Source organism: Netta rufina (genome assembly GCF_964035555.1).
Source record: "Netta rufina genome assembly, chromosome: 21".
Lineage (NCBI taxonomy): Eukaryota > Metazoa > Chordata > Aves > Anseriformes > Anatidae > Netta > Netta rufina.
In genome coordinates this window covers 9,951,945-9,977,431 of record NC_140145.1, presented here as the reverse complement: position 1 = coordinate 9,977,431, position 25,487 = coordinate 9,951,945, and the positions used below count along the sequence as shown (strand labels likewise).

Below are 25,487 nucleotides of genomic sequence, written 5' to 3'. Positions count from 1 at the left end.
AAAACAATAGAAAAGCTAAAGCTACCAAAACTTACAGCCCATATAAATAGCTTCATTCGGTGCTTCTCTTTTCTAATACAACTGCTACGGTATCTGAAGATGCAGGGTGCAAAGGCAACCACGCTTACAACAGAACATGCAATAAAGGATATCAAAACACAAAACCAAATGGGCCGGCTATGATGAAAACACCCCAAGTTAAGTTTTCCATAAAATACCAATCATCTATCATCTTGCTCCAGGCAAATTAAATCAGCCTTCTACGGCACCTTCCAGTAATAAAGGCAGTGATGGTATCAGAAGTTATCCAAGCGACGTTTACACTGTTTTCCTAACAGAGTAAAACAGAATTGCCCACTCAGTGACCCATTCTCCCTGCCGTTACTGGACTGCAACCACCTCGCATCCCGCACACAACAGGGAGAGGAGAGATGCAAGGTGACAGCGAGAGGACCCGACACCAGCAAGGTCCGTGGTTTCCTTCCATCCCAAAACAGCTGGCTTGGATGCACTCTGGGGCTGAAGCACCAGAATAAAGGTGCCAGTGGCAAAACAGTCCAAAGGAAACAAAGCTCAGACCCGCTGCTGGCTGAGCCCTCTGCAAGCTGCACTCAGACCAAGTCACCTCCTAGCCCTGCACTCCCTTGTTCGAAGGCAGATACAGAGACAGCTCAATACCCATTTTATACAGGTTATGATAAAGAAAGGGGGCAGGTATTTATCAAAAGCAAAGTCTGAACCAAATTCAATTCAGATACTTCAAAATGCAGGAACACTATATTTATTGGGTCAATATTTCATTTCAGCAATACAATTACAGAATATCACAATGCTGGTTACAAACATAGTATGGTTTGATGGTTACAAATAATGTCGGGCACTGCAGTCTGTGAGAAGTGGGATACGAAACGTTAGTCTTGACACAAGTAGGGTGGTCTTCCAAATCTAGTAATGTTCAAGATATTTTCATATAAACAACTGTGGCACTACAGGTAAAGATTCTGGTTTAGAGGTGTTTTTGTATAAGTAGTTCAATTTATACAGTTATACAGTTCAAGCAACATCTTTTTTAGAATGCTATTAAATTAAAATCCCCTGTAGTTCAATAAAGTATAAAAATAGTACTGAACCTGGTAATATTCAATAAAATGTAGAGTTCATTCACATCATTAAGTAGTAAAGAAATTGTAAAGTTCTAGTTACCATGGCAACATTGCTTCCCATAAAGGAATATACATAAAAGAAAAAAGTTACACATATGGTACCTGCGACAATTATTTAGTGATCCAACACTGAACTTGTGCACCACAAACCAAGTTTCTAAATATCTCTATATATTTATATAGTATATATCTTTTTCATCTTAAAATTTACTTTTGAAAAAAAAAAAATGTGCACTTCAACAAACTCACTAAGGCCACTCATGCTATAGATACCTAGGATTGCAATGAAATATTGTTAAACAAGACCCTAGAGCACGCACCTTTATATCACCAAAGGGAAACCTGTTTCACTGCCTAAAACATTCCTGAGATTTAGGGACAAAAGCATTACCAGTGCTGTCAATTTTCTGTACGCAGTTTAGTTTATCTCTAGGTAAAGGAAATTTCTTCCCTGCTTCTCACAGAAATCCTCAGAAGGCCAAGAAACGAAACGTGCAACAGGCCGTACGTGTCAAACATGAAAACACCCACAACAGTCAGATTTGCAATTAACATTTGGCCAGTAATTTTCTTATTATAGAAACCATAAGGGAAAAAAGGGAATACAATGAGCTTCGGATAAAATAAAGTCTCCGCACAGGCAGCAGACGGAAGGAGTTTTGTTTAGAGACTGCTAACAGCAACACCTCTCCCACGCTACTTGCTGCTAGCCTGCAAAGTTGCATCTGATCCATATAAATTAAGTAAAGTTTTTGTCAATAGCTTCAATCATGTTTTAGGCACGATGCATTTTCCTTCTTGTACTCTACCAATACATCTGATTCTAAAAAGGAAATCAAGTTAAATGTGCATTTTCTGTACCATGAGAAGCAGCGCAACGGCACCTTTAGCAAGTTTCAGACTGCAGCACATTTAGAGAAAAACTTCATTTTTAAAGGTAATTGAAAAAAAAAAAAAAAAAAAAAAGAACACTGTTGTCCTAATAAGTTAGATTTCAACAACAAAAAGACCTTCAAAATTCTTTAACAAAAACCCTGTGTGAAAAAAAAAATTAAACACCAGGTATACAAGTAAAGTGTGCACATGAAGACCAGCATGCAGAGGCAGACACTGGCTGGTCAGAGTTAACATCGTGCTACAGAAGTGACCAAACAACTGTTTGGGGCCAAATAGTTGCTAGGTGTTGTACTTCAAGTAACTGAGGGATATGCTTATTTTTGAACATCCTTCTGCAAATTTCCCCTTCCCCTTAACTGACAAGTTAAGTCTTTGCAAGCTTTTCCCTTTCCACAGACAAGTCACCCAGAATAGCCCAAGTCCCAGTGCGGGAATCCTGATATCTCATTCTTCCCTCTACAAATTGCAGTGTTTGCTTCAAACGAGACATACAAATAACCAATTCAAAAAGCTTCATGCTGAAAATAAATTGAGGGCTTAAACAATAGTTAATTTTCCATAAGGTGACACCTGTCCTCACCACTTGTTTCCAGTTACTCGAGTGATTCAATTACTTACCATCAAGATAATTCTGAAGATGCATTTCATTGGAGGTGCAAGCCCTGTTCTCCCCTTTAGCACCAGCACCAGATAGCACTCTCAGCTAGTGGTAGGTGCATTGTACACATATAAAATGCCAATGATTAATCAACTTTATTGTTTCATGGCTGGCTAACTGGATCTCAGCAGGCACAAGGTCTCCCACCATGCACAGTGGTTAGACGTAGCCCCCTTCTCCAATACTTACAATCAGATTGTAAAGTATTGACAAATTGACAAAAGAATCCATTGAAAACTTGTGTTAGGGCTAAACAGGACAGGAATTCCTCATTTCTACCTCTAGTGGGAGGGAGGTGCAGGGTCTGTGTTGGCACGTTCTGTACTAACAAGCCGCACGGTACGGAGAACACAGTGGATAACGCTCTGCTCCTTTAGCTCTACCTAGTGCAGAAGAAGTCATGGCATAATGATGACACAATACAAAGAAACCCAATCCAATCACACTGGAGCTGCTCCTGCCGTTACAGAGGTACAACAAGTCATTTACCTTCCTCTGAAGTCACCCAATTTTACTCCTATTTTCTCAGGGATATCAAACAACAAGCTGTAACAGTAGAGACAGTGACAGAGTGACAACGAGCACCACATTTTAAATATCGTCTCCACATGCCAATACAGACAGCTAAGTTCTTCTGAGAACACCACCAGAGAGGCAGAACCCAAAACCAGAAAGGTCAGTTTGGTTATTGCATGGAGAGTGCATCTGCAGCAAGGACAGCATTAGGTGAAGGCTCTGAGCTACGGCATGCAGAGCAGGCGACAAAGCATTTTGTAGCTGCAAAGTTGTTGTGCAAAGCTTCAGCACTTTGACAACTTCAGCAATCAGCCCCAGCTACCTTTCTCCAAAACGTGCGTGCCTTGGCACGACTGGAGTTGCTCAAGCGCTACAATGAGAAGTTCAACCCAACAGTTGGGTCACGATTTAATTTAATCACATGAAAAGCACGCTAGTAGTCCTACGAGGAGCACTGCAAGTGCTCTTCTCCAAGTCATGTTTCTTGGCCAAAGTCCACCGTCCAAGAGAACCCTGGGTGATTTATAGGACATCAATTCCTTCCAGACAAGCCAATGCACCGAGGTATACAACATGCTGGTGAAGTAGCTTGGGGAAAGAGAAATGTACATCCACTCAGAAGGTCTGAGAAAACAGAATAAAGCTACTCATTGAAGGAATTGAACAAACACATTTGGTTCTCAGCAGTGTAACGCCTCCCTAACCTGTCCCACGCCAGGAGCCCTCCTGTTTGCCACAACTTGAAGGCAATCCACGAAACACACACACAAACCCGAGAGCTGAAATAACAGCAATGGTTCACGGAGACTACTTGCACTGAAATCAGTCAAGCTCACCACCCCAAACAAAAAACCTTGAGACCTTTGAGTTTTGTCAGTCAAAAGCTGGAAGCAGAGCCCTGACTGCAAACCCCAGGCAAGCAGCTCCAGGCGCTGTAAGTGGAAATCCACGTACCTGGTTTGAGGCTGTTAAACGTTTCTGCTGTACAGAAGCTACACAGCTTGTTTAGGACAATTTTAAGCATGCCTCCCCTGCCCAAGTTCTGATACTAATATTACAAGCTTCATTTAAGTAGTTTTAACAGGATTAAAGAAGAGAATTCATAACAACTAATTCATCAGTGCCCTAACGTATGAACATTTGGGGATGAAAATATTTTGCCTGGTAGACAGCCAAATTTGCTTGTAGTACCTAAAGCACTCGTAAACAAGAAAAATTACTATGAAGAAATTAGATTTAAAATCCATGCATAATTTTAAGTTGGCTTTTCCTTGAACAGCCTTTGAGGATACACTGCAATGTAAGTCTTAATACCAGCTTTTTTTTTTTTTAATGCAAATACTACTTGTTATGTCAGTAAAAGTATTCCAAGTGTGCAATCATTAAAGCTGCACTAATTATATAACTGCATTTTCAAGTTGGTGTTATTCAGCCTTTCCCCCAAAATTATACTTGAAGGCACCAGTATATGAACTATTGGCCTGTACAATTTCAGTTCTTAAAAGAGCCGTTAGGCTCAAAGTAGTGTCTGACATTTGTTTCTTCTCTGCACTCTTTTTTTGAAGACCATCAAGCAGCTTTCCCTGTCCCAAGCTTTATAAACAAATTAAAAAACAAACCCCAAACAAAACATCCAGTCCAAGTCCTGCAGGAACCTTGCTTGCAGAACCTCAGCTTGGACTGAACTTTCATGGCCAAGTTACAAACCCCTGAAAATAGGGGGGGAAGGGAACCCAAACTGACAGAATCCTAACTATAGGAGCACTGTTTGTGCCACTATAATAAGAACTGAGGTAACAGCAGTGAGTTGTTTCTAGTTTGCTATGTTACACAGACTTTCAAATGAGTATTACCTCAACAATTAAAAAAAAAACAAAAACCAAAACCAAAAACCAGAAAACAAAACCCACACACTCAAAAAAAAAAAAAAAAAAAAAAAAAAAGCAAAGCAGCCCCCATGCCCCAACAGAAGAAAAATTAAGACAGGCTAGTGAGATAGGCATTATTAAAGGATCTTTACAGCTGACTTCTGCTTTTTAAATTAACGTAAAGGAATCAGTTTCTGGTTGTACTATCATTTAATGTAGAAATGAAGCATCACAAAAAAGACCTGTTGTGCTTTTTGGCATTTTCCACTGACCCCTGCAAACTGTACAATAAGCTGTGTTCTCCAGAAACATAAAATTGAACTGGATTGTAATACAAAACTATTAACTGGTATAAACAAGTTACTGCCTCAATTATTAGAGTAAGCCCATTCAAAAATAAAAATAAAAAATGGCTGCAGCAAATAGTTAAGCATTTCTAGTTTTTGTGTGTGGCATTGACATTAATATCTGTATACGCTTACTAAGTAAAGACATGCCATCGCAACTGCTAAAGAACGTTCACTTCCTAGTTTTGTATCTATTACATGAATATAATTTTGCACTGATCATACATCTAAATGAAATAATTCTACCGTAAAAGTGAATGCAGGGGCAGAAATATTAAATTAAAGCCACTGGTCCAAAAACTGTTTCTAGCAGGCTGGTCCACTTTTGATTTTCCTGGTCCTGTTAGGAAAGTTAGCACTCTTGGTTGGTACCAAAGAAAACTAAGATTGCTGGTCTACTGGATCTTCTATCGCTTACAGATGAACACTGGTCCAGTTCAGGATATTAACAACAACATACGGTGGTTATTTGCTCATCAACTTATCGTGGTTCACAAAGAGTACGTTGCTCTCTCCCAAGTGGTTCTTTGCCACTTCTCTTCGTAAGGTGGCAGCCAAGGCATTCTCCCTTTTCTTAATATTTGTGATTAACTTTGCTACAATGCATACAGTAGAAAGACCTCTCTTGTGTAATTTCTTACAGCATAGCATTTATTCTTTCTGTATATCAGAAGAAAGCTCTTGATGAAACCTTCCATTCATAACAAGAATGCAACTCTTTTGAACTCAAACAGTTTTATTTAATGTTCTCTTGCAGACTTTCTGTAAAGTAGGTTCTTTCGAAAGAAGAGAGAAAGTAGGGGTTTTCTGGAATACCCAGTTAAAAATGTGAGCCGAACTAAACATGCCATACACATGCTGATAAGAATTTAACACACATTCATCCGTATGGGCACTCTTCAGTAGACTGGACCAGTGTTTCAATGCAAATTCCAGCCCCCAGAGAACTACATGGTTTAGATTTCACAGTATGACTTTTCCCCTGTAATCTGGGGAAAAAACCTTAACTGGTTAATTGACCAAGTTCTTAGCTACTCTGTCCATCAATGTTCTGAGACATCAGAAAAGACTGGACCACTTCTTCAGTGGATTGAGGGCTGGTGCTTACGTCCTCCAGAGCATCTGTAACAGAGAACTGCCGATCTCGCAACCGGTTCCAATTGGCCAAAATATTGTGGTACTCAAAAACTTTCTCATAATTGCCAATGGAATTGTACAGTTTAATGAGACCTCTGTAATCGTATTCAAGTCCACTGTATCCTTCACCAAAAAGCTTCTTTCCTGAAGAAACCCAGAAGATAACAAAATTAAAAGGTAATCCACCCATACATTGTACCTTACTTCTCATGTAATTTCTATCAGCAACACGAACCTTTTTGTTACAACATGCAAGCTTCCTGGACAATGCTTGACATTGATATCAAACTTTTCCTTTAAACAGAACTGTAAATTGTCCTCAAGGACTCTACTAGCTTTACATGCATAGATAGAATCCAGCAGCCTCATACAGAAGGCAATCATTTTGTGTCATGGTTTCAGTCGAAATTAATTTAAAAAATTTTTTTTCAATCTTCTACCTTAAGATCTTTTTTTTTTTTTTTTTGGTAACCCACTCTACATGTTAACAATATGAAATAAGAATGCCTGTTTCAAAATTGAGCTAGAGCAAGGCCCAAAGATACACTTAATTTGTAAGTTCACAGCAAGTGGTAACGGGAAAAAAATAATGAATATACAAGGAAGGCTGACAGGCACAATGGCTTTCCATTTCTTTCGGAAGGTAACCACATTCTGCGTTTAAGTTACAGCTGCAACTCCAAAATGTAGTCTGAAGACTAACACCAAAGCTTTTAATTGGTCATGTTTCTAGATGTTTTCAAGAGTGAGTTCTGATGCAAACCTGGGAGTGATAAAATCCTGTAATTCAGTCCCAAGCAGAACATTTAAGAAAAAGTATTAGACTTACATTGAAACCCTATAGAAATACACATATTGAATTAAGTTCCTTAGAAGTGTTTTAAAGGTTTTAGTAATAAGCTTTTCTGTGGTATTAGAAGTATTGTGTAGACAAACATTGGAAGAATCACCTACCAATTGCTATGGATCTCAAATAAAGCTTTTCAGCATTTTCATATTGATTCATATCATAGTTATAGAGAGAAGCTAGATGTCCTACTGACAGGGCAACTTCATAATCTTCTTGACCCAGAAGCTGCTCCTTAATCTGAATTGCCTTGATGTGCATTTCCTCTGCTTCCTGTGAGGAACAAATTCACATAGGTCAGACTACTCACCATAATGCATTAAATAAATAAATACAAATAAAAAGGGGGAGACAAAGAAACATAACTATTTAGTGGCTAAATAGACTGTACTATTTCATGAATGGCATAAAAGAACTAGGTAAACCAAAATAAAAGCCAAAATACTGTTTTAGATGGTCAAATAGTATCACTTCCGTCTTCAGAACTGACATCATGCTGTCTCTGAAGGCATCTTAATTATTGTTGCACAAAGCAAAGTGAGACATTAAAGTGCAAGTTCTTCAGCCATAAAAATATCAACTGAGGTTATGAATTATGGCCATAATTTTTTTTTACAGTGACAGAATTATAGAGGTTTTGTAGATCTTAAGACATTTACATTAGCATAATCTTACCTTGAACTTTCTCATGGACTGATACAGTCTTCCAAGGTTGCCATAGTGTTTTGCTGTCTGTACATTAAACTCCCCAAAAGCTTTTTTAGCTAACTGAAGCGAGGACAGATGTAAGTCATGAGCTTCTTGAAGTAACCTCTGCTCAGTTTCCTTGTTATGACAGTCTATTGCAATCTCCTCCAGGATAAGTGCTGAGTATAGCAGAGGGAAAAAAAACAAGCAAAATTACTGTGTTCTAAACACAAATACGCTAACTGTAGGTAGCAGAAAGTCATCTACCCAAGAGACCTCGGGAGACATCTAAATCAGGCTTTATGATTATTACAAACTGCTTTCAAATGGTATGACCAGAGTTACCAACCTGTTTTTTTTTTAAATAATCTATACTTTTACTATTTTTATTCAATGAGTCTTCCACTAAGTTTTAAAGAAGTTATTTGTATTTTACAAGTGTGTTGACAAAGAGCACCGAGGACTGCTGAGAGTCTTCTAGAGTGACCTCCATTTGGGAAAAAGCTCAAGTTACAATGCCTCTGTTGGGGAACAGGATAAACATATCTGAATGACTGATCTCCACTGACACAGTATTAAACTGTTCCAAGTAACGCAATTAAGTGTACTACCTTTAACTCTCTTTGAAGATGCCAAGAGCAAATGGTCTTCTGGGAGAATGTGTGTTATAATGCCAATAGCACGTTCAGCATGGAATCTGAAAAAGTTTGAATAGATGCAGCCAGAGTTTTATTTAAATTAGCAGCTAACTGGTAAAGTGTTAAAAACATTAATAAAATGAACAGATACATTTAAGTTCTGATCAGAAAATTCGTATCATTTAAAAACATTTTTCCCCCATTTACAGTACTAGATTTACTGCCATTACCTCAGGTCAATGTACTCACAGTGCATTGTCAAATTTTCCAGAGCTGTACTGGTGAACATAAGAAGAGTAAGCCAAGTCTTCATGAGCTGTAGCTACATGTATGTTTTTACCTCCAAATACCGACTGCCGAATATCGAGAGCTGTCTGAAAGAGTTAGAAGAACACCATTTCATCAGTCAATACAGGGGAGAAAAAAAACAACAACAACAACTTATGAATTTCTGTCACTGTAAAAAAGGAAAAAAATGTCGGATGTGTGTACTATAGGCCTATACGTACACACTTGATGCAGTAAATATATATAAAATCCATTCAGGAGTCAGGGCAAAACGGAAACAAAAACTAATGGTTGTTTTCATTATTTTTTGAAAGAGCTTGCCAGTAATTTAAACAACTTTTGTCTCTTTCCCTGAATTAACTGCATGCAAATTACACTAAAAAAAATTGAGAGCTTTTCAGTAATAGAAACCAAAGACAGACATTTAGTTTTGCTGCATACCTGATAGATCGCAACGGATTGGCATATATTATCTACGTTGAGCAAGTAAAATCCATAGTCTAGTAGCGTATCAGAATATTTGGGGTGCTTGGCTCCAAAATGCTCCCTGTAGGAAAATACTTACATTACAAACTGAGGCAAGTTAAGCATAAATTTTAAAAGGTATTTTTTGGAATGCTACTTACCGAGCAAGGTATACTGCATGTTTTATCAGCTGTTCAGCCTTCTTAAATTCACGTTTTACAACACAAGCCTAAACACATAGAAATGAAGCACATGAAGAGGTGCACACTCAGAATGCATCTCCTCCAGATATTGGCCCAATTGCTCACTGTCACTTCTAATTTCAAAATACTGTCATTGTTACTAAAGTAATTTTCAACTTATTTAAGAAAAATTTACAGATAACATTTATAAACATATTTTATTCTGACATAAATGACTAAACAGAGTGCTAGTACTGCACCTAGTCTACAAAGATGGAAACAGACCACCTGTTCATGGAATGCTCTCAGGTTAACTCTGTCATGAGGTTCCTTTGAACAGCTGTAAGTCAGTTTCAGGGAAAAGGAAAAAAAAATCCATACAGCTGAGACAGACCAATTAGACAAATAACCATAATGCTTACAATACAGACCAGGTTTCCTGAGTGTTCTGGAGGTACTACCCATCCTCACCAATTCTCAGTAGTAACTCACTTACAAAAGGAATGTGGAAGATTTTAAATTCACCTTTGAAGCTTGTCGCAAAACATCCACTACTACTTTTACAGGCAGGCCAACTGTGATCTCCTTCATAGCTTCTATACACCATTTATAAGCCTGTTGAACAAAGTTAGCAACATATTTAGTCTGGAATTTCATAACTAGGCTCTGAAAAATACACTGATCATATACATTACAAAATTAAAAAAAAGTTATTTAGTTGCATATGTTTGATAAAGTTTTTTCAGCTAAATCTGAGAAGGCCAACTTAAAGATTCCTCTTAAGCTTAATAACTGAACTTGGAAGTATTTTACACTGGTCTAAGTTCTGTATAATTACAATGAATGTAATATATTCTAGAGACAAAAATGTATTCAATAGTCTTTAAGTAATCCTTACAATTCTTATTGTAAACAACAGCTTGCTAGTCAGTGTACTTAGAAGCTAAAAGAAAATTGCAGTTTATGCAGCAGTTACACTGAAGTTGCAGTTTTTCTAAACTAGCTGCAAAGTGCTATCTGCTTTCCGATTCATTTTTACCTATTAAAATAAGCTTTTTGTAATGTGTCATTTCCTGATAACCAAAATATACTCAGAAATTATATGTGATAAGATTATTAATGATGGAATAAGTACCATTAAGAGCTTGTAGACTAAGAACACATAGAAATCAGTTGGTAAATCAAGTATTCCTCTGGCACTACCACACAAGAACCAAAACCAATCAGGAACTTAAGCGAGAAATACAATATGAATAGCGAGCCAGTCATGAAAAGTCCTAGCAGATTTCATAACCAGCTTCCTAAAGTAAAACAAAAACAAACTAATCCCACTCACCTCATCATAGTGGCTCTTGGCAAAAAGCAGTGCACACAACTCCCCATAGAGTGCTGCTTTGTTTGCTTGCTGACCATGTTTTGCAAGTTTGTCCATGTAAGACTGAGCTAGTTTGAACGTTTCTTCTCCCAAGTGATATTTACAGTTACCATTTCGAACATGCAGCAACCTTAGGAAGACGTAAAGAGATCCTCTAAACACTGAGTAAACCATTTCATTATACAGCAGTACCACTGATCTATTATTTGGCATTATACTTACAATAGAACTGGGCTATCATCCCAGCAAAATTGCACTGTCTGAATTCAGTAATACAAAAGAACTGTTTACAGAATACTGTTTCAGTACTCCATGCTTTGCATCTTGCACAGCAAGAATTTTTACCGTTGGAAACGTCAAATGATTTTTTCCATGTTGATGAATCATTGTATATCCAGTGCTCAAACCACTCTGCTGTGGCTTTATATTTTATTTTTCATAAAATCCATTCTGTACTGCAAAGAGGGGCTAAATTCAGGAAACACGAGCTAATGTGTAGTGCAATATTTTATACCTTTTATGATACATTACACTAGATCTTCCAATAAACGGTTACAGAGGAAGGCAAGATCAATTATGTTTTAGACCAAATGTTTCTCTTCTTTAAACTTGTTTCCTGTAAGCATTTACTCTGAGATTTCTAAGTTACTGTAGCTATGCCTCCTGCAACAGCAAGGTAATACATTTAAATTTGCCCTATAAATTCAGCCTACCCATAATACTCTTCCTATACTTTCTGATTGAAATGTATCATGAAATCAAACATTAACAAGAAAGGAAATAAAGCTGACATTTTCACAAGCAGGGATTGGCAGGCAAGCACAGAGCAGAGAGATAGCCATGCAGAGAGATAATCAAAAGACCTTCAAAAACCCCCTGAAACATGCAAAGTAAACAAACATCAGCTTTCCAAGAAGAAACACTGTGACAAAGACCCAGAGGGAAAAAAAATGACAATTATTTTTCCTTAAATAAGTTCTGAGAACTAAACATGATGCAGAAATGCATTGTGTTCTTGGTCACAGGCAGCAGAAAACTATCTAGATGCAATAAAGGCAGGAATTTTAAAGAAACTGGAGAGAAAAACAAAGCAATTGTAGTTTTCAGAAAGAGAGGAAACTATTCCAACTAGTGAGATGCTGAGGAGCTGCCATCCATCATCAAATACATGAAGCCCACATCCCACATAATGACGTATGTGAGTGGGGATAATACTGCAGTTTACATATGCACGTGGGAAAGACAATATCCAGTACCTTGGTGCTTCAGCAGCAGTATCTAAAAACAACCAACCAGAAATCAAGCTAAACCTAATCTAATCCTTTAGATAATAAACTGAAAGGGTTGTGCAGGTTTTTGCTTTTTTTTTTTTTTTTTTTTTTTTTTAAATGTGATCTAGTTTGAGTAACAAAAACTCCATTATTAATCCAAAGGAATTTTAGAAGAGAAAGACATAGAATAAACACTTTATAACCTTTATGCTAATAACTTCAAATCTTCTTTAATGTCTGCAATTCTCCCCTTTAGAGTAAAATCATTCTCTAATAGCGTAACAAACAGCAACCACAGGGTTACACAACATGTTGGTAAGGCTAAAAAACACCCAAAAAGAATTAGCAAGATGTGAAACAATGACATGGGAGAACCATGTATTTGTATTACATATTTGTGCCTTATTGTGTAAGATAGAAAAATCAAAGAAATCAAGCCAATAGGAGCACTACACCTGCAATAAAGTAGTATAAAAGTTTGTATAAGAGATCCCAAATCACATTCTTGAGTTTTCTCATATAGTTTACTAGTGCTAGTACAACAAAGAAACACCAAATCATGTCTAGATAACGAAGGTTTACATTTTTAAATTGCATTCTATTAATAATACAGTGCATTAATTAAACCCCTGGAGACTGGACTTCCTAGGTTTTAGAATAGAAAGAGCCACTTCTTAGAGAATTGTATTTTCAAGTGCTGGACTTAAACAAGTTATTCAAGTGGTTCAAACAAGTTATTCTACACTGGGGATTAGATGGTAACAACAAAGTTTATCTTACTACCTTGTGACTTTGAAGCTGAGTACAATTACTGCTCTCTCCCACAAAAGGGTTTTCAGAATTTACATACTTAGCACTTCTGGAATCGTTTCAGGATTCTTTTTATTTGATATATTTCCAACTAAACTGTGCAGTTATTTAATTGTTTGGGAGATGCCAACGCATAAAGCAGTATCTCTCCATTCACACTGCTGCCCAGAGAGACTTAATGTTATATGCAGGCCATCAGCTTCCATTACAAGAACAATGGCTGTCTCTGCCCAAACAGAATTAGCAGCTCCAGTTCAGAAGAAATCATTCTAATGATGGATGTTTTTTCTAGCATGAAATGAAAATATTTTATCCACAACTGTGTGGACTGTATATCACTCTCCAACACTGAAAAAAATTACATAAAATAATCAGCTACTAGCAAACCCATTTACTTCTCATTTACCCAACTACAAACTAGGTGCAGTTTTGTTTTGGAGCAGTTTTCCAAAACAATATTTTTGTCTATATTCAGATAAACAGGATACCTTGTTGTTCATTACAGCAGCTAAAAAAATATATATCTCAAATTTAACTATGCTTACTAGTACATAGGTATTCAAGCCCATAGCTGCAACACACGAAGAGGTCAGTCACACCATTGCCAATGAAAACAACCTGGCTACTTGCCACTTACTGTATCAGCATCACACATCTAGGTACATGAATGTAAGAGCAGGGGAACTTACCTGAACGGACCCCACTACAGGTCTTGTGAAACCAGCCAGATGCAAAAACTAAATGCCTCCTAAAACCAAATTCTTTTCCAAATGCTTAAGTTGTGGCTGAAGGCATCTAACAAGAACTAGACACCTGAATTTACCTAACTACATAATTAAATAGCTCAAGAACATATTGGATCTATTATCAGGAAAGGTATGTTTTTATTTCTGCTCAACTGTATTTTTAGCATTCATATTTGGTGAATTCTTCTTGTACACTAAATGTAATTTCAGAAAACACCAATGCAAAACTCCTCATGCAAAAAAGGTGAGCTCACCTTACACAGCATTCTACTGCACGAAACCAATGAAGTATTTCATCATGAAGGGTGCACAGCTGAAGGCAGGAAAGAAATACCTTCTCAGCATCACTATACCAGCCAGCATCTGATAGGAATCCCCCTGGAGAAAAAAAATAAAATATTAAGCATCATGCCTGCAAATTTTAAATCCCAAACATTCAAAGAGCAGAGAGCAGCCTGAAATTCTCAGACATTTAAATCCAATATACATAAGACACCAAGTAGCTTTCTAAAACTTGTATTCCAAACGTATATACATTATTTAAAAGAAGTTACAGATATTAAAAAGAAAAAAAAAATAGCATTAGCTTAACTGAAGCTTGAATGAAAAGAATATATTTTATAGCTTATCATCAGTTACCTAAAACAAAACCAATCTGAATTGCTTTTTCTTTTACAGCAGAATCTGATTCTGCTATGTAGGAGCACCGTCTACTGAAAGAATAGGCCAGTACAGAAGCAACTTTTACTCCATGGTCCATCAAAGCCTGAAAACAGTGATGAAGCAGATGTCTGAAACAAAAGAAAACAGAATTTAGTTATACGTAAAGTTTTTAAAACACTGCAGTCAGTTGGCTCGAGTGCCATGAATTCAAATGAGTAGTGATTCAAAGAAGTAACTCCGACCTTCTCTCAAACCAAAACCAGATGAATACAGAATAATTGTCAATCTCAAGGCTAATGGGTTACAGTTGTTGGATTAGCCAACAAATAGAACGAGTGTACACAAAGTTCTTTACAAGGACACCCTCCAGTGTAAGCGATATACAAACTACCCACACATTGTTAGAACTGGAAAACATTTTTAGCTAAATCTCAGAGGGGGGGAAGCCTCAAAGTCCACCCTTGTCCCACAACTCCCACTGAAGTTGCAGATAAATGAGCAGTGACGAACCCATTAACATCACACACGCAACAAGGGAGATATGTCTGAAGACATAAAACTTATTTTGGTTACAAACAATCTGATCTAAAAAAGTCAAGTTCTGATTGTAACAATACAGAGTGGTAATATTTAAAGACAGGAAAACTCTTTAAACTGGGGCGATCCTATCAGTTTGATAACCCTTCCCCTAGAATTAGCTGCAACCTAAAGAAACATACTTTGACTGGCCTGTACGTCTTACTCATCTGATTCAGAACAGTCACAACAATGGAGATAAGCACGTGTATAATTTCCAGACATAGCATACACTGCATGTGATAACAGAAGTGGACACCCGCAGGTCTAAAAACTTTTAAGGCATGGTATTGGCGAGCAGTGAAACCTATCACAAGACTTACGGCTAGCACAAACTGCACAGTAGAAAAAGAAAGCAATCTGAGTACCAAGTATCACAGATGACTTGGTGTATTTGCATAGAAGTTACAACTGTTTTATTTATTTTATGACAGAGAAAGAGACACTGTACCTTAAAAGCCCTTCTGCAAATCTGAAGAGGTATTTCCTATGGTTATCACATAGGCTATTAAACCCAAGAAAATTAGAGACCTTTTCCAGATTCAAAGCCCAGATCAAGGGCTAAGAGCTGAAATGAGAACTACCAAAATATTAAGATACTTACCTTTTATCTAAAGCTCGTAGCACCTTCGCAAAAACTTCTAGTTCACAAAATTCACTACCCAGCTGGCATAATCGGCCCTGTTGGTAAAGCTGAAAAGAAGACACAAATATATTTAAAAATTTAAGACTTTGCACTCTCCTGGGAAATTTAACACAAGGATGACTTATGATGAAACCCAGACTTCAAAGTATTGAAATAGAGCCGGAGTAAATATTAAAAAGTAACAGTTCCACTATCTCCACACAGGAGCACAACTTTAGCATTACAAGCTGAACAAACACAAGCTATGAGAGCTCTGTATGTGGTTTCAAGTTGTTTTTGTCCACTTTTTTCTTTCTTTCTCCAAACATCCACTATATTCACCTGCATCATCAAAACAACATGACACCTCAGCTAAAAAACAAAGCCAAAAAACTCCCCAAGCTATCAAGAATTACAATGAATAGCTTCTTTGATACCAGATGCTTTGAAAACATTTTTAAAATTACACAGAATCTAGCAACCAGCATTATTTTAGAATACTTGTAAGTGGAAATCCAAAGCCAAAGCATAAAGGATATAATAAAATAATATATTGTGATCCTAGAAAATTTGAGCAGGCCCCTAGAACAAAGGATGCAACAATAAAATTATATATACAAACAAAAAACACAAGTTCTGTAATGAATGACTCACTGATACCCAGAGCTAAACACAGGCATGAGCCCTGACCCCATTAATACCTGAGCTCACATGAGTAATTCCTGTTTGAGTAAATGGGAATATTCATGTGAATCTGTTCATGAATTTATTAAAAGCAATGTCTAATTTTATGTCCAAACTAATTTTTACCTGCAGATAAGCAAATATATCAGTTGGCTTGCTCACAAAAACACAAACCATGGAGACAGTTCTTTATGCAACGCAGAGTTAAGCTGCAGAACTTTCTGCCACATTATGCTATAAATACTAAGAATTTACATAGGTATGAAAATGTCTGTACAAATATACAGCAGAAAAATCCATCGCGGGCTATTAAATCCTGACATCGAAGTCCCTGAACCACAAATGACTGAAAGCTGGGTATGTAATCAAAGAAGCACCACTATACACTTGCCATACTCATATATCCATCCCCAGCTCCTGTCAGAAGCACAGCACTGGATTACACAGGGCTGCTCCAGTACAACCATTTATTTGTTTTAGGTGTTCTAGGACACCCCCCAGTCCTTAACATATATATATATATATTTTTTTTTTTCAAGGCGGTGGCTCCATGGGGAAAAGGACTCCTCTCTAGATGCTGCATCTTTCAACAAAGGCCATTTGAGGTCCATTTCTCTCCTGTTTCATGTGTGCACCACGTGAGGCAGGACCAGGACACTACACTATGATCTGACACCAAACAGATTATGCAGTAACGTTTCACACCATCAGGAGCATGCAGGTAAAGCACTACCACGTTGCACTCTTAACAGTTATTCAGCAAACCCCACTTTTCAATCTACATGCTAAGGTATTCAAACACACACTGCCCAAGGCTGACGTGTGTTGGCAGCAAGACTCCATGTGCTGTGAGTGAGCAGCACCCTCACTCTGTAAGCAAAGGCTGATAGAACATGCTAGAGGTGTTCAAGTAGAAGCACAAATATAATGAGAACTTTAACATTCCCCTCTGAGTTCTCATAATTTCTTAAAAAACCTTTATAAGCATCTTCTGTTTGCCTTTTTAACCACAAAGACGGGAAGCAGATGAATTCGTGTTCAAACAAAGCATGTGAGAACATCTCCCCCAGCCAGAAACTTAGTTTTAGTTAACTCTCCTTATAAAAGCACATGACATTGATTTTACAGCACAGTAAGTTTGTTATTTTAACAACAGAACCTACAAAAAAACCTTCAAAAATACTTTGACCTAATAATGTCAATTGCCAGAAATGAATGTTTTCCTTTTAGTCATCCATTTCACTGGAAAAAAAGGAAGTCCCTTAAAAAAACAGAACAAGTCTGCGTGCAAAGTTACTCCTCAGATAAAACAGTGCCATGTCCCTGTACTTCAAAGAAATCAGTTTCTTCTGAAGCTATTTTCTCTCTGGTAGAGAAAGACCATCCAGCCCGGGGTATCAGAAAACTACTGCTATGGTAAGCAGTCTCATTTTCTCCACACAACTCTGTAAAGGTAACTATTATATATAAAACCTAAAACATATTTTTCACAATCGAAACAGATTATATCTTGCCTAGTATTCCAGTTCTTGAGGTAGACATCTTATCAACAATTAATGAGATTATTTGTGGAAGAAACTAAGACTTAACACCAAGTTATTTTACCAAGACTTGGTCAGAAGGACTAGCGTATGTTCAATATGTCGCTTTTCAACCAAGTACATCATAACTTCCCCTCATCACTTTGCAGTGCTAACTAAAAATCCCAGTGATTACTCTAACACTGCTTTGCCAAATGTTAACTCTAATATGACCTTTAAAAATTAATATATTTATGAAGTTCCATAAACATTTGTAGTATCATGCCCACTGTTACATGGGATTCTTAAATTCCCAATGAAAAAACGCCCTGGTTGTGGGGGGAGCCCCGAACCACATCCTCATTTTTGGTACATCTATTATTTCAGGCCCAAAGGGCCAAGTTTGCCATGTGCACATTGCTATTCCCAACGCTGAGATGAGCACTCAGTGCTCAAGGCACCGTTCTTGGATCTGAAAAACAACCAACGTTTTTTCCTGGTATAACCAGAAATACAGTATCCTTGGAATATTTACCACACTATTCACCCCTTGCCTCGACACGCTGGCAAACATTTGAGGAACCAACTCAGCTTGAAGTCTCTTTAAACTGTTAGAGCTGTTAAAGCAATATTTTCAAACAAAATTTGACATGGAAATAGTGAGTATACAGTGAAGCAATTCCAGTAGACTCAGTAACACTCATTTGCTCATTGAGAAGCAGTTGCAAGTACTGAAGAAATGATTCTCTTGTTAAAGTTCCAGAGAGACAGAATTCCTGACCACAAGCCTTGCTACATAACATGAAAAACAAAACAAAACAGTGATTCAAGAAAAACATGCCCTGACAAGAACGGCAGAGGTCTGGACTTCTGGAAAACTATTCATTTCTTAAGAAGGAAGAGGTTAAGTTTTTGTCTAAAAAAACGTATTTGGAGCTTAACAGAGATTTCTTTTTTTTTAAACCTACAGAAAATTGAGTAAGAGTATGACTTCCAACTTGAACAGCTCAATCTGACACATCGATTCTGGCACTGAAGACACGAACCAAGGTATAAGCTTAATGCGTTGCCTTGTTATTTACACATGTGCAGAGTCCAACTGTTCTGCACAGCTATGAGAAAACCACCGTGATCTTCCTTCAGGAATTAAGGCTTACATTTAACCCACAGCACGCTGTCCAAAGCATTCAAAAGCTGCATACAGCAATGTCCCCAGTCAAACATATTGATAACATTAACTTGTAACTTATCTGTTATCATACCATCGTGCCCATATAATTCTGTTAAAGTTCTTGTCAGAGTTCTCTCTCAATAGATTAAGCTGAGCTCTAACTGCTTCCTAGCAAACCCCTAGAAATAAAGACAAAGATGTTAAACTACCAGTACAAGCAAAGCCATAACATCGCAGAGAAAGTGATACAGTATTAGTATCACCAGCATTCTTGGCTGTTTCACTGGGTACAAGAGAAAACACATGATCGAAACCTAAAAATACATTTAGCTTTTTAAAATTAATCACATTTTAAAAGCAGATGGAGATTAATTTAACCAGTTGTAAGAGGACCCTCCAGAAGAACTGTAGCACATGCAATTTGAAAAATATGCTCCTATTGCTCCAGTTTGGAAGAGGTCTGAAAAATAAATATGGACATTTTGGTAAGAATTAAAGATGCAAAGAATTGCATGGAGCTACCCAGCAAGTTTAGTGATGTTCAGTAACATACTGTAGAATGCCATGCTAAATGTAGGAAGGATTGTATACCTAAACACCAAAATCAGTATTTAGGAAACAAGTTTGGCTGTAACAACCCCCCCCCTTTCTCCCCTACTTAACACAGAAGGAAGAAAGACTTTTAGGAATCATTAGGGCACTGGATCAATCTGTTGACAAATGACTCATTAAAGGCCAAGGGGACAGGTGGCAGACAGGCTTAGAAAATAATCAGTTAGAAATGTAGGTACATGAACTCTTAAATCAATTTCAAATCCATCTTCAAAGCATCTGGACAAGGCTAGTTCAATGTGATACTAGGCATAAAAAGGCAAACTTTACATATTTGAAAACATACTTCTAATTAGAATCTGATCTTTATGAACCTCAAGCAAAATAAACAACTAACAAAAACCCCTCACTGAATAAGCCTAATTTAACAGATAACTTTTGAGCTTATACTCTTACATACAGAGCACACTTCACTTCTTCCAACTCGCTCTTCTTCCTGTATCACATCAGCATTTTTTGTTTTATTTCACATCTACACAGAACTCGTACACTTTGTGTGAAGTACAAACCTTAGAGTCACACATTCATGTGACTCTCCACAGCAGGGAAACCCTATTTTTTCTATCCAGTTTGCTTTGATTTCAAGTTAAATCAGTACGAATGAAATGAAGTAGAAACAGCAATTATTGCTTCAGCAGCAGCTGAACACCTTTGTTCATGTGACCTCATTACCAGAATTATGCTGAGTTCCAGTGTATAAGATTTAACAAGGATACTGAAAAAAACAGGGAAGCCAGAATACATATCAGGATCAGAAAACATGCCACACAGAGGTTCAAAAAGAAAAATAAATAAAGAGCAAAGTAAATAATAAGAATTAGGAAAACGGTAAGCAAAGGCAAGGAGTTTCAAGCCAATGACATAAGGTAGGATGGTTCAGTTCCAGTCAAATTTAGACTACAGATAAGGGACATATTAAAATAAAGAGCAATAAACATTGGTAAAAAAGCTCATGACACGGTGCTTCGCCTTCAGTGGGAGGTCTTAATTTAAAGAGGGGGTGATAGATGGATATGATTTAATCCAAAGTGTTCAGGGAAGTCCTACTGCATGTGCCAGCCTGGAAGTCTAACCAGGTGATGAGAATGCCTGTATGCATGCACACATATGGAAACCACGTTTGGTTCCCACATACGTATTTCTGACCCCTAGAAGGACAGAAGCATTAATTTAATTAAGCCTGGTGAAGTCACGCTGGTCAGTCACAGCCAGAAGCCCTACAAAATATGACCCACTTGTTCTGGATTTCTGGCCTGCCTCCTACGATACATCGCTTGCTTATGACCTTGTTTGTATTCCTCTGGTCACAAAGATGTTCAAACTAAAGATGTACAGCTACACTTCAATTCATAGGTAGCTTATCTTTTCCTCCCTCATCACATACCCAGGAATATGAGGGATGAACCAGATTTACTCTGACCTTATGGAAAAGATGCTTATAATCATTCTTCATCAGTTAAAGCAGTCTCCACTGCAATGCAGAAAACGGACGCTCTATTGTGTGTTGCAAAGTGTCAGCAAATTCCTGTTTATTCATTTTGTTTCATTCAAAGAATAACTAGATGTGATACAAGAGCTTTTATTAGCCATACTTGCTCTTGTTTGGATTACCAGAATACAGGGAAGAGACAATGCTCTGGCTACACATTGTCCAGAAGTTGGAGCTATCAAGATGTAAGTTAAAAACCTGTATTTTGACCCACAGCAAGGCGGGAGCACTCCGGAAGTTTTATTGACCACTTAAAATACAGAAAAAGCATGATTATAGCCTTCTGGATTTTGCCTGAAAATGTTAATACAAAACAAGTTAGCATAGTGCAATTTCTAAAGGTTACGGGTCCGCACTGACTGAGACAATTTGTCATCTCCAATTGTTCCTGTGGTTAATGATATCATCAGAAAACATTCAAAGAACATTGGACCCAAATGATTTTCAAGAAAGATCAATGTGGAAAAAAAAACAGCACAATCCAGAATAGACATTTCAAAAGGAAATTAGACACTAGACGAAACTCCTTGTTATCCTACGTATATCCAAGATTAGCTTGCTAGCATGTAACTGCAACAAGTACCTACAAAAGAGAACACTAAGACTAGTGAGGCAGTATGACTTCAAATATCCAGGAGAATCAACAACAACAACAAAAAAAAGATAATTAACATATAACAGAATATAAAGCTGAGGAACAGGGGAAAACAACTCACTTCTGCATACATCATTAAGTAAACAGTCTCTGGACTACATAGTTCAATGTCTTATTTCTGTCAAAAGCTCGGTTATTTGGAAGAACTCCCTCCCTCAGTAGACCATCCTTTCCCTGACAAGCCACAAAAGATTTTTTTTTTTTGAGGACTTTCTGTTTATTCCAGTTGTCACTTACTTTTTAATAAAAAAAAGTTTGGCATTTGCAAATACTGCCCAGCTGCCAGGCACGATTCTCACATTTTAACTGAGATACAGCATATTTCTTTCTTTGGTTTCTGAAAGTTGGACCTCACCTCGTTTAAAAAAAAAAAAAAAAAAAGAACGAACTACTTTTACTAGGAAACAACACCACCAGGATATACATAAGCCTGGCAAAGATCCTAAGGAAACAAAATACACTGTGTTTGCACATTTTTTCCAAATGCAGGTGTTACTTGCAACAATACCAGTTATTAAACTCTTCAAAATACAGATGTGATAAGACATTTATATTTTTCTTAGCACAAACGCAGACTTGAAAATTTCCAGGATATCCTGTAACCAATGTAACCAAGCTAGCAAACTGTGCAATCAAGACTGGCAAATGCTAATTTCAAGTGTTCATACTGATGAACGTGTTAAAAATAGTTCTATATGGCCACAGCCAATTAACATCCACAGTGCGTATCAAAATAAAGTCTGACTGGTGCTGCTACCTTTTAGCTTTACAAAGCGGGTGGCAGTTTCTCTGATACCACAAGTTGCAAATAACACCTAGATAACAGCATTTTTTGCAAGTTAGATGTGAGACTGAAAAAATACCTCCTATCAATAATCACAGAAAGATTCTCCCTCTTTTTCGAGGTCTAAATGCAGCTATTTTCACAAGTTCTACATTACCCACCAATTTTCCTCAGCCGTATTTAAAAAATAAGTACAATTCTATACAATACTAACAACAAATTGATGCCCTTTCAACAGAGCAGCCATCAACACATAATCAGAACAAAGATTGAGAAGGCTTCTAGTTTGTCTTCTTTTAAAGACTATTAGTGATTTTGGAAATTCTGCTTTAAAGAACTCATTGTCAGGATGCACTGAGCATACCTCCCCAACCTATAATGGTAATTATTATCAGTATCATTTCGGAAAGCCTGGTACCTGTGCTCTGAAACAAAAAAGCAAATTGTTTTGCTTTTTTGCACTATACAAAACAGGGTTTTGCACCATATGAAACAGGGAAGGGGATTGTTCAAAGGTGGTATGGGAGTTCTCGTTCTAACCTGGTTCACTGATGTCCTTTGTATCGCTGCAGCTATCAAGAACCATGCTCGGTGTTGTATAGGTGCATAGAAAAACGCAAGCACTGTTCCAAAAGATTTATCTGGGCTATGCTTTGAGATGCTCACTGAAGGCAGACATCTCTGCATATGGAACACCGTTTAGTCAGGGCTGCAGACTTGCTTTCAGCATCCCAGCCAAGATTTAGTCACATTTATGCATAAGCTAATTTAAATGCGACTATTAAAGAGGATAGATTCTCCTACACAGAAAAGGTACAAAATAGCGTGAAAATAGAGTGAAGGCATGGAAGACCATCTTGCTATTGGCAGCATTGGCAAGACACTCACTACACTGCGTAACCTGCTTTCAGTTACGCTGTATTTGGACATCTCATAGGTATATACTTGTATGAGAAATAGAGGTGCACCTTATACTTCTCAGATCAAAGATCATCCTGTTGTAAAACTCATAAATAAAAGGGGAAAAAAAAAAAGCAAATTATCACCATTAACAAAAGTTATACTGGCTAGCGGTTAGTACAACAGAACCAGTATTTTTGAGGACAGGCCTTTAGCATGCTTGTTACCATCTCCTGAACAAGATGATGTACTACTTGTACATGATCAGAACAGATTAAAGTCTCTTTAGAAGTCAAGTATAGTGCTGGTTTATTTTTCATTATGAAATAACTCCAAATGAATACGAATTGATGCAACCACTGAAGAGTGCTAATAAAACATAGGAAGTCGCTGATCTATTTAGCTCACCTGTGAATTAGTTTTTAAACAATTTGGGAAGAACATATACTTAGACACTTCCATCATTTGAAGTTCTTTTTCTGTGCTTTTAAAGCCCTAGAGAACCATCCCTTTTTCAGTATGAATGTCAAGACAGGGTCAAGGAAGCTTACTTGTCAATGGCCATACCTGCGAACAGCTAAAAATAAACCTCAAAATGTTTGTCCGCATTATTAGTTCCACACCTTTAGTGTTTATCTAATACTTGCTGTATCCAACCCCATAATTTTCTGTGAGCATGTTCATATACAGATTTCCCGTGCTTCTTAACACTTATGGATTAGGTAAGTAGTGCCTAATATACAGAAAACGTGTATTTCAACTCCACAGAAACAGTTTCTCTGTCTACCGAAACTAGACACCCTTCTAAATACCGTTACTCCATACGTATGGGATGGGCCACTACTCCTGGTTCATAAGGACTCATCTGAAAAACTACTTCATTTAGCACATCCTAGGTTTTTAGAAATTTACTGGCCGAGGAAAAAAAGGTTATCCGCCTCCATAGCTCTTACACACTGTTTCTCTCCTGACAAATGCTCTTTTCCAGCAGCTCCTGTAGATGGATGAAGCACCTATTTAGTGGACAATAGAAATTAATGGACCGTCCTCGCACACCTTTTCCTCTAACTCGGGATATTTTAGAGGCAGCTGAATGAGAAATAGCCACTGCGTGAAAGACAGATTTAAGGCGAACCAGCTCGATCATTTAAAGAGTCTCGGATCTGGCTCCCACCAGATCTTTAAACGTAGGAGAGCCTGGCAAACTCAGCGCCTTCTACCAGATATCACCTTCTCCGGTAGAAGGAAAAAAAATAAAGGGGGGGGGGCCGAACTGGACCGAAAACACCCCCAAACCCAAACCGCTCGGTCCCAACCTGCCCCTACCCCTTCCCCACGTCCCCGCAGCCCCTCAGGGCAGGGCAGGGCCGGGCCCTTCCCGAGCCCTCCCCAGGACCCCCCCCCGCTAACCCCACAAGCCGAGCCCTGCCCGAGCCTCCCCCGGAGCCTCCCCCCCGGAGCCTCCCCCCTCACAGGCCCTCAGCTCCGTGTCCCCCCCCCCACGTCCTTCGGGCCCTGCCCTGCGGCCGAGCAGCACCGGGGAGGGAGCCGAGACCCCGCGCCCCTTCCCTTCAGAGCCTCCCTGCGTGGGGCAGGCCCGGCTGCGGCCCCCCCTTCCCCTTCCCCTTCCCCTTCCCCTTCCCCTTCCTCCTCCCTCCCCGTGGCCGCTTCTCCTTCCACCCCCCCCCCCCCTCCCTTAAGGCCCAGCCAGGCCCAGACCTCTCCCTACACACCCCTCGCTCCCCCCGCACCTTGTAGTAAACGTCGAACTGGATATTCTCGGGCAGCGAGCGGATGTCCCGGCGCCGGGCCCGCCCGTAGCTGTCCACCACAGCCGAGATGGCCGTGTTGTACAGCGTCTCGGGCACCCACTCCAGCTCCACCGCCGCCATCTTGCGTGTGCGGAGCCGCCT

General features: G+C 38.4%; 1 protein-coding gene across 1 annotated transcript; it reads right to left on the bottom strand.

Moving 5' to 3' along the window:
• Positions 1-808: 808 nt before the first annotated feature.
• Positions 809-25,487, bottom strand: APPBP2 (amyloid beta precursor protein binding protein 2). The gene is made up of 13 exons (XM_084299587.1): positions 25,326-25,487; positions 15,739-15,827; positions 14,535-14,686; positions 14,150-14,273; positions 11,030-11,198; positions 10,219-10,308; positions 9,673-9,740; positions 9,488-9,593; positions 9,008-9,132; positions 8,732-8,817; positions 8,109-8,299; positions 7,541-7,706; positions 809-6,730 (listed from the first exon to the last, which is right to left on the bottom strand). The coding sequence occupies exons 1-13, from the start codon at positions 25,464-25,466 to the stop codon at positions 6,477-6,479; spliced, it is 1,761 nt and encodes a 586-aa protein (XP_084155713.1). The 5' UTR covers positions 25,467-25,487; the 3' UTR covers positions 809-6,476.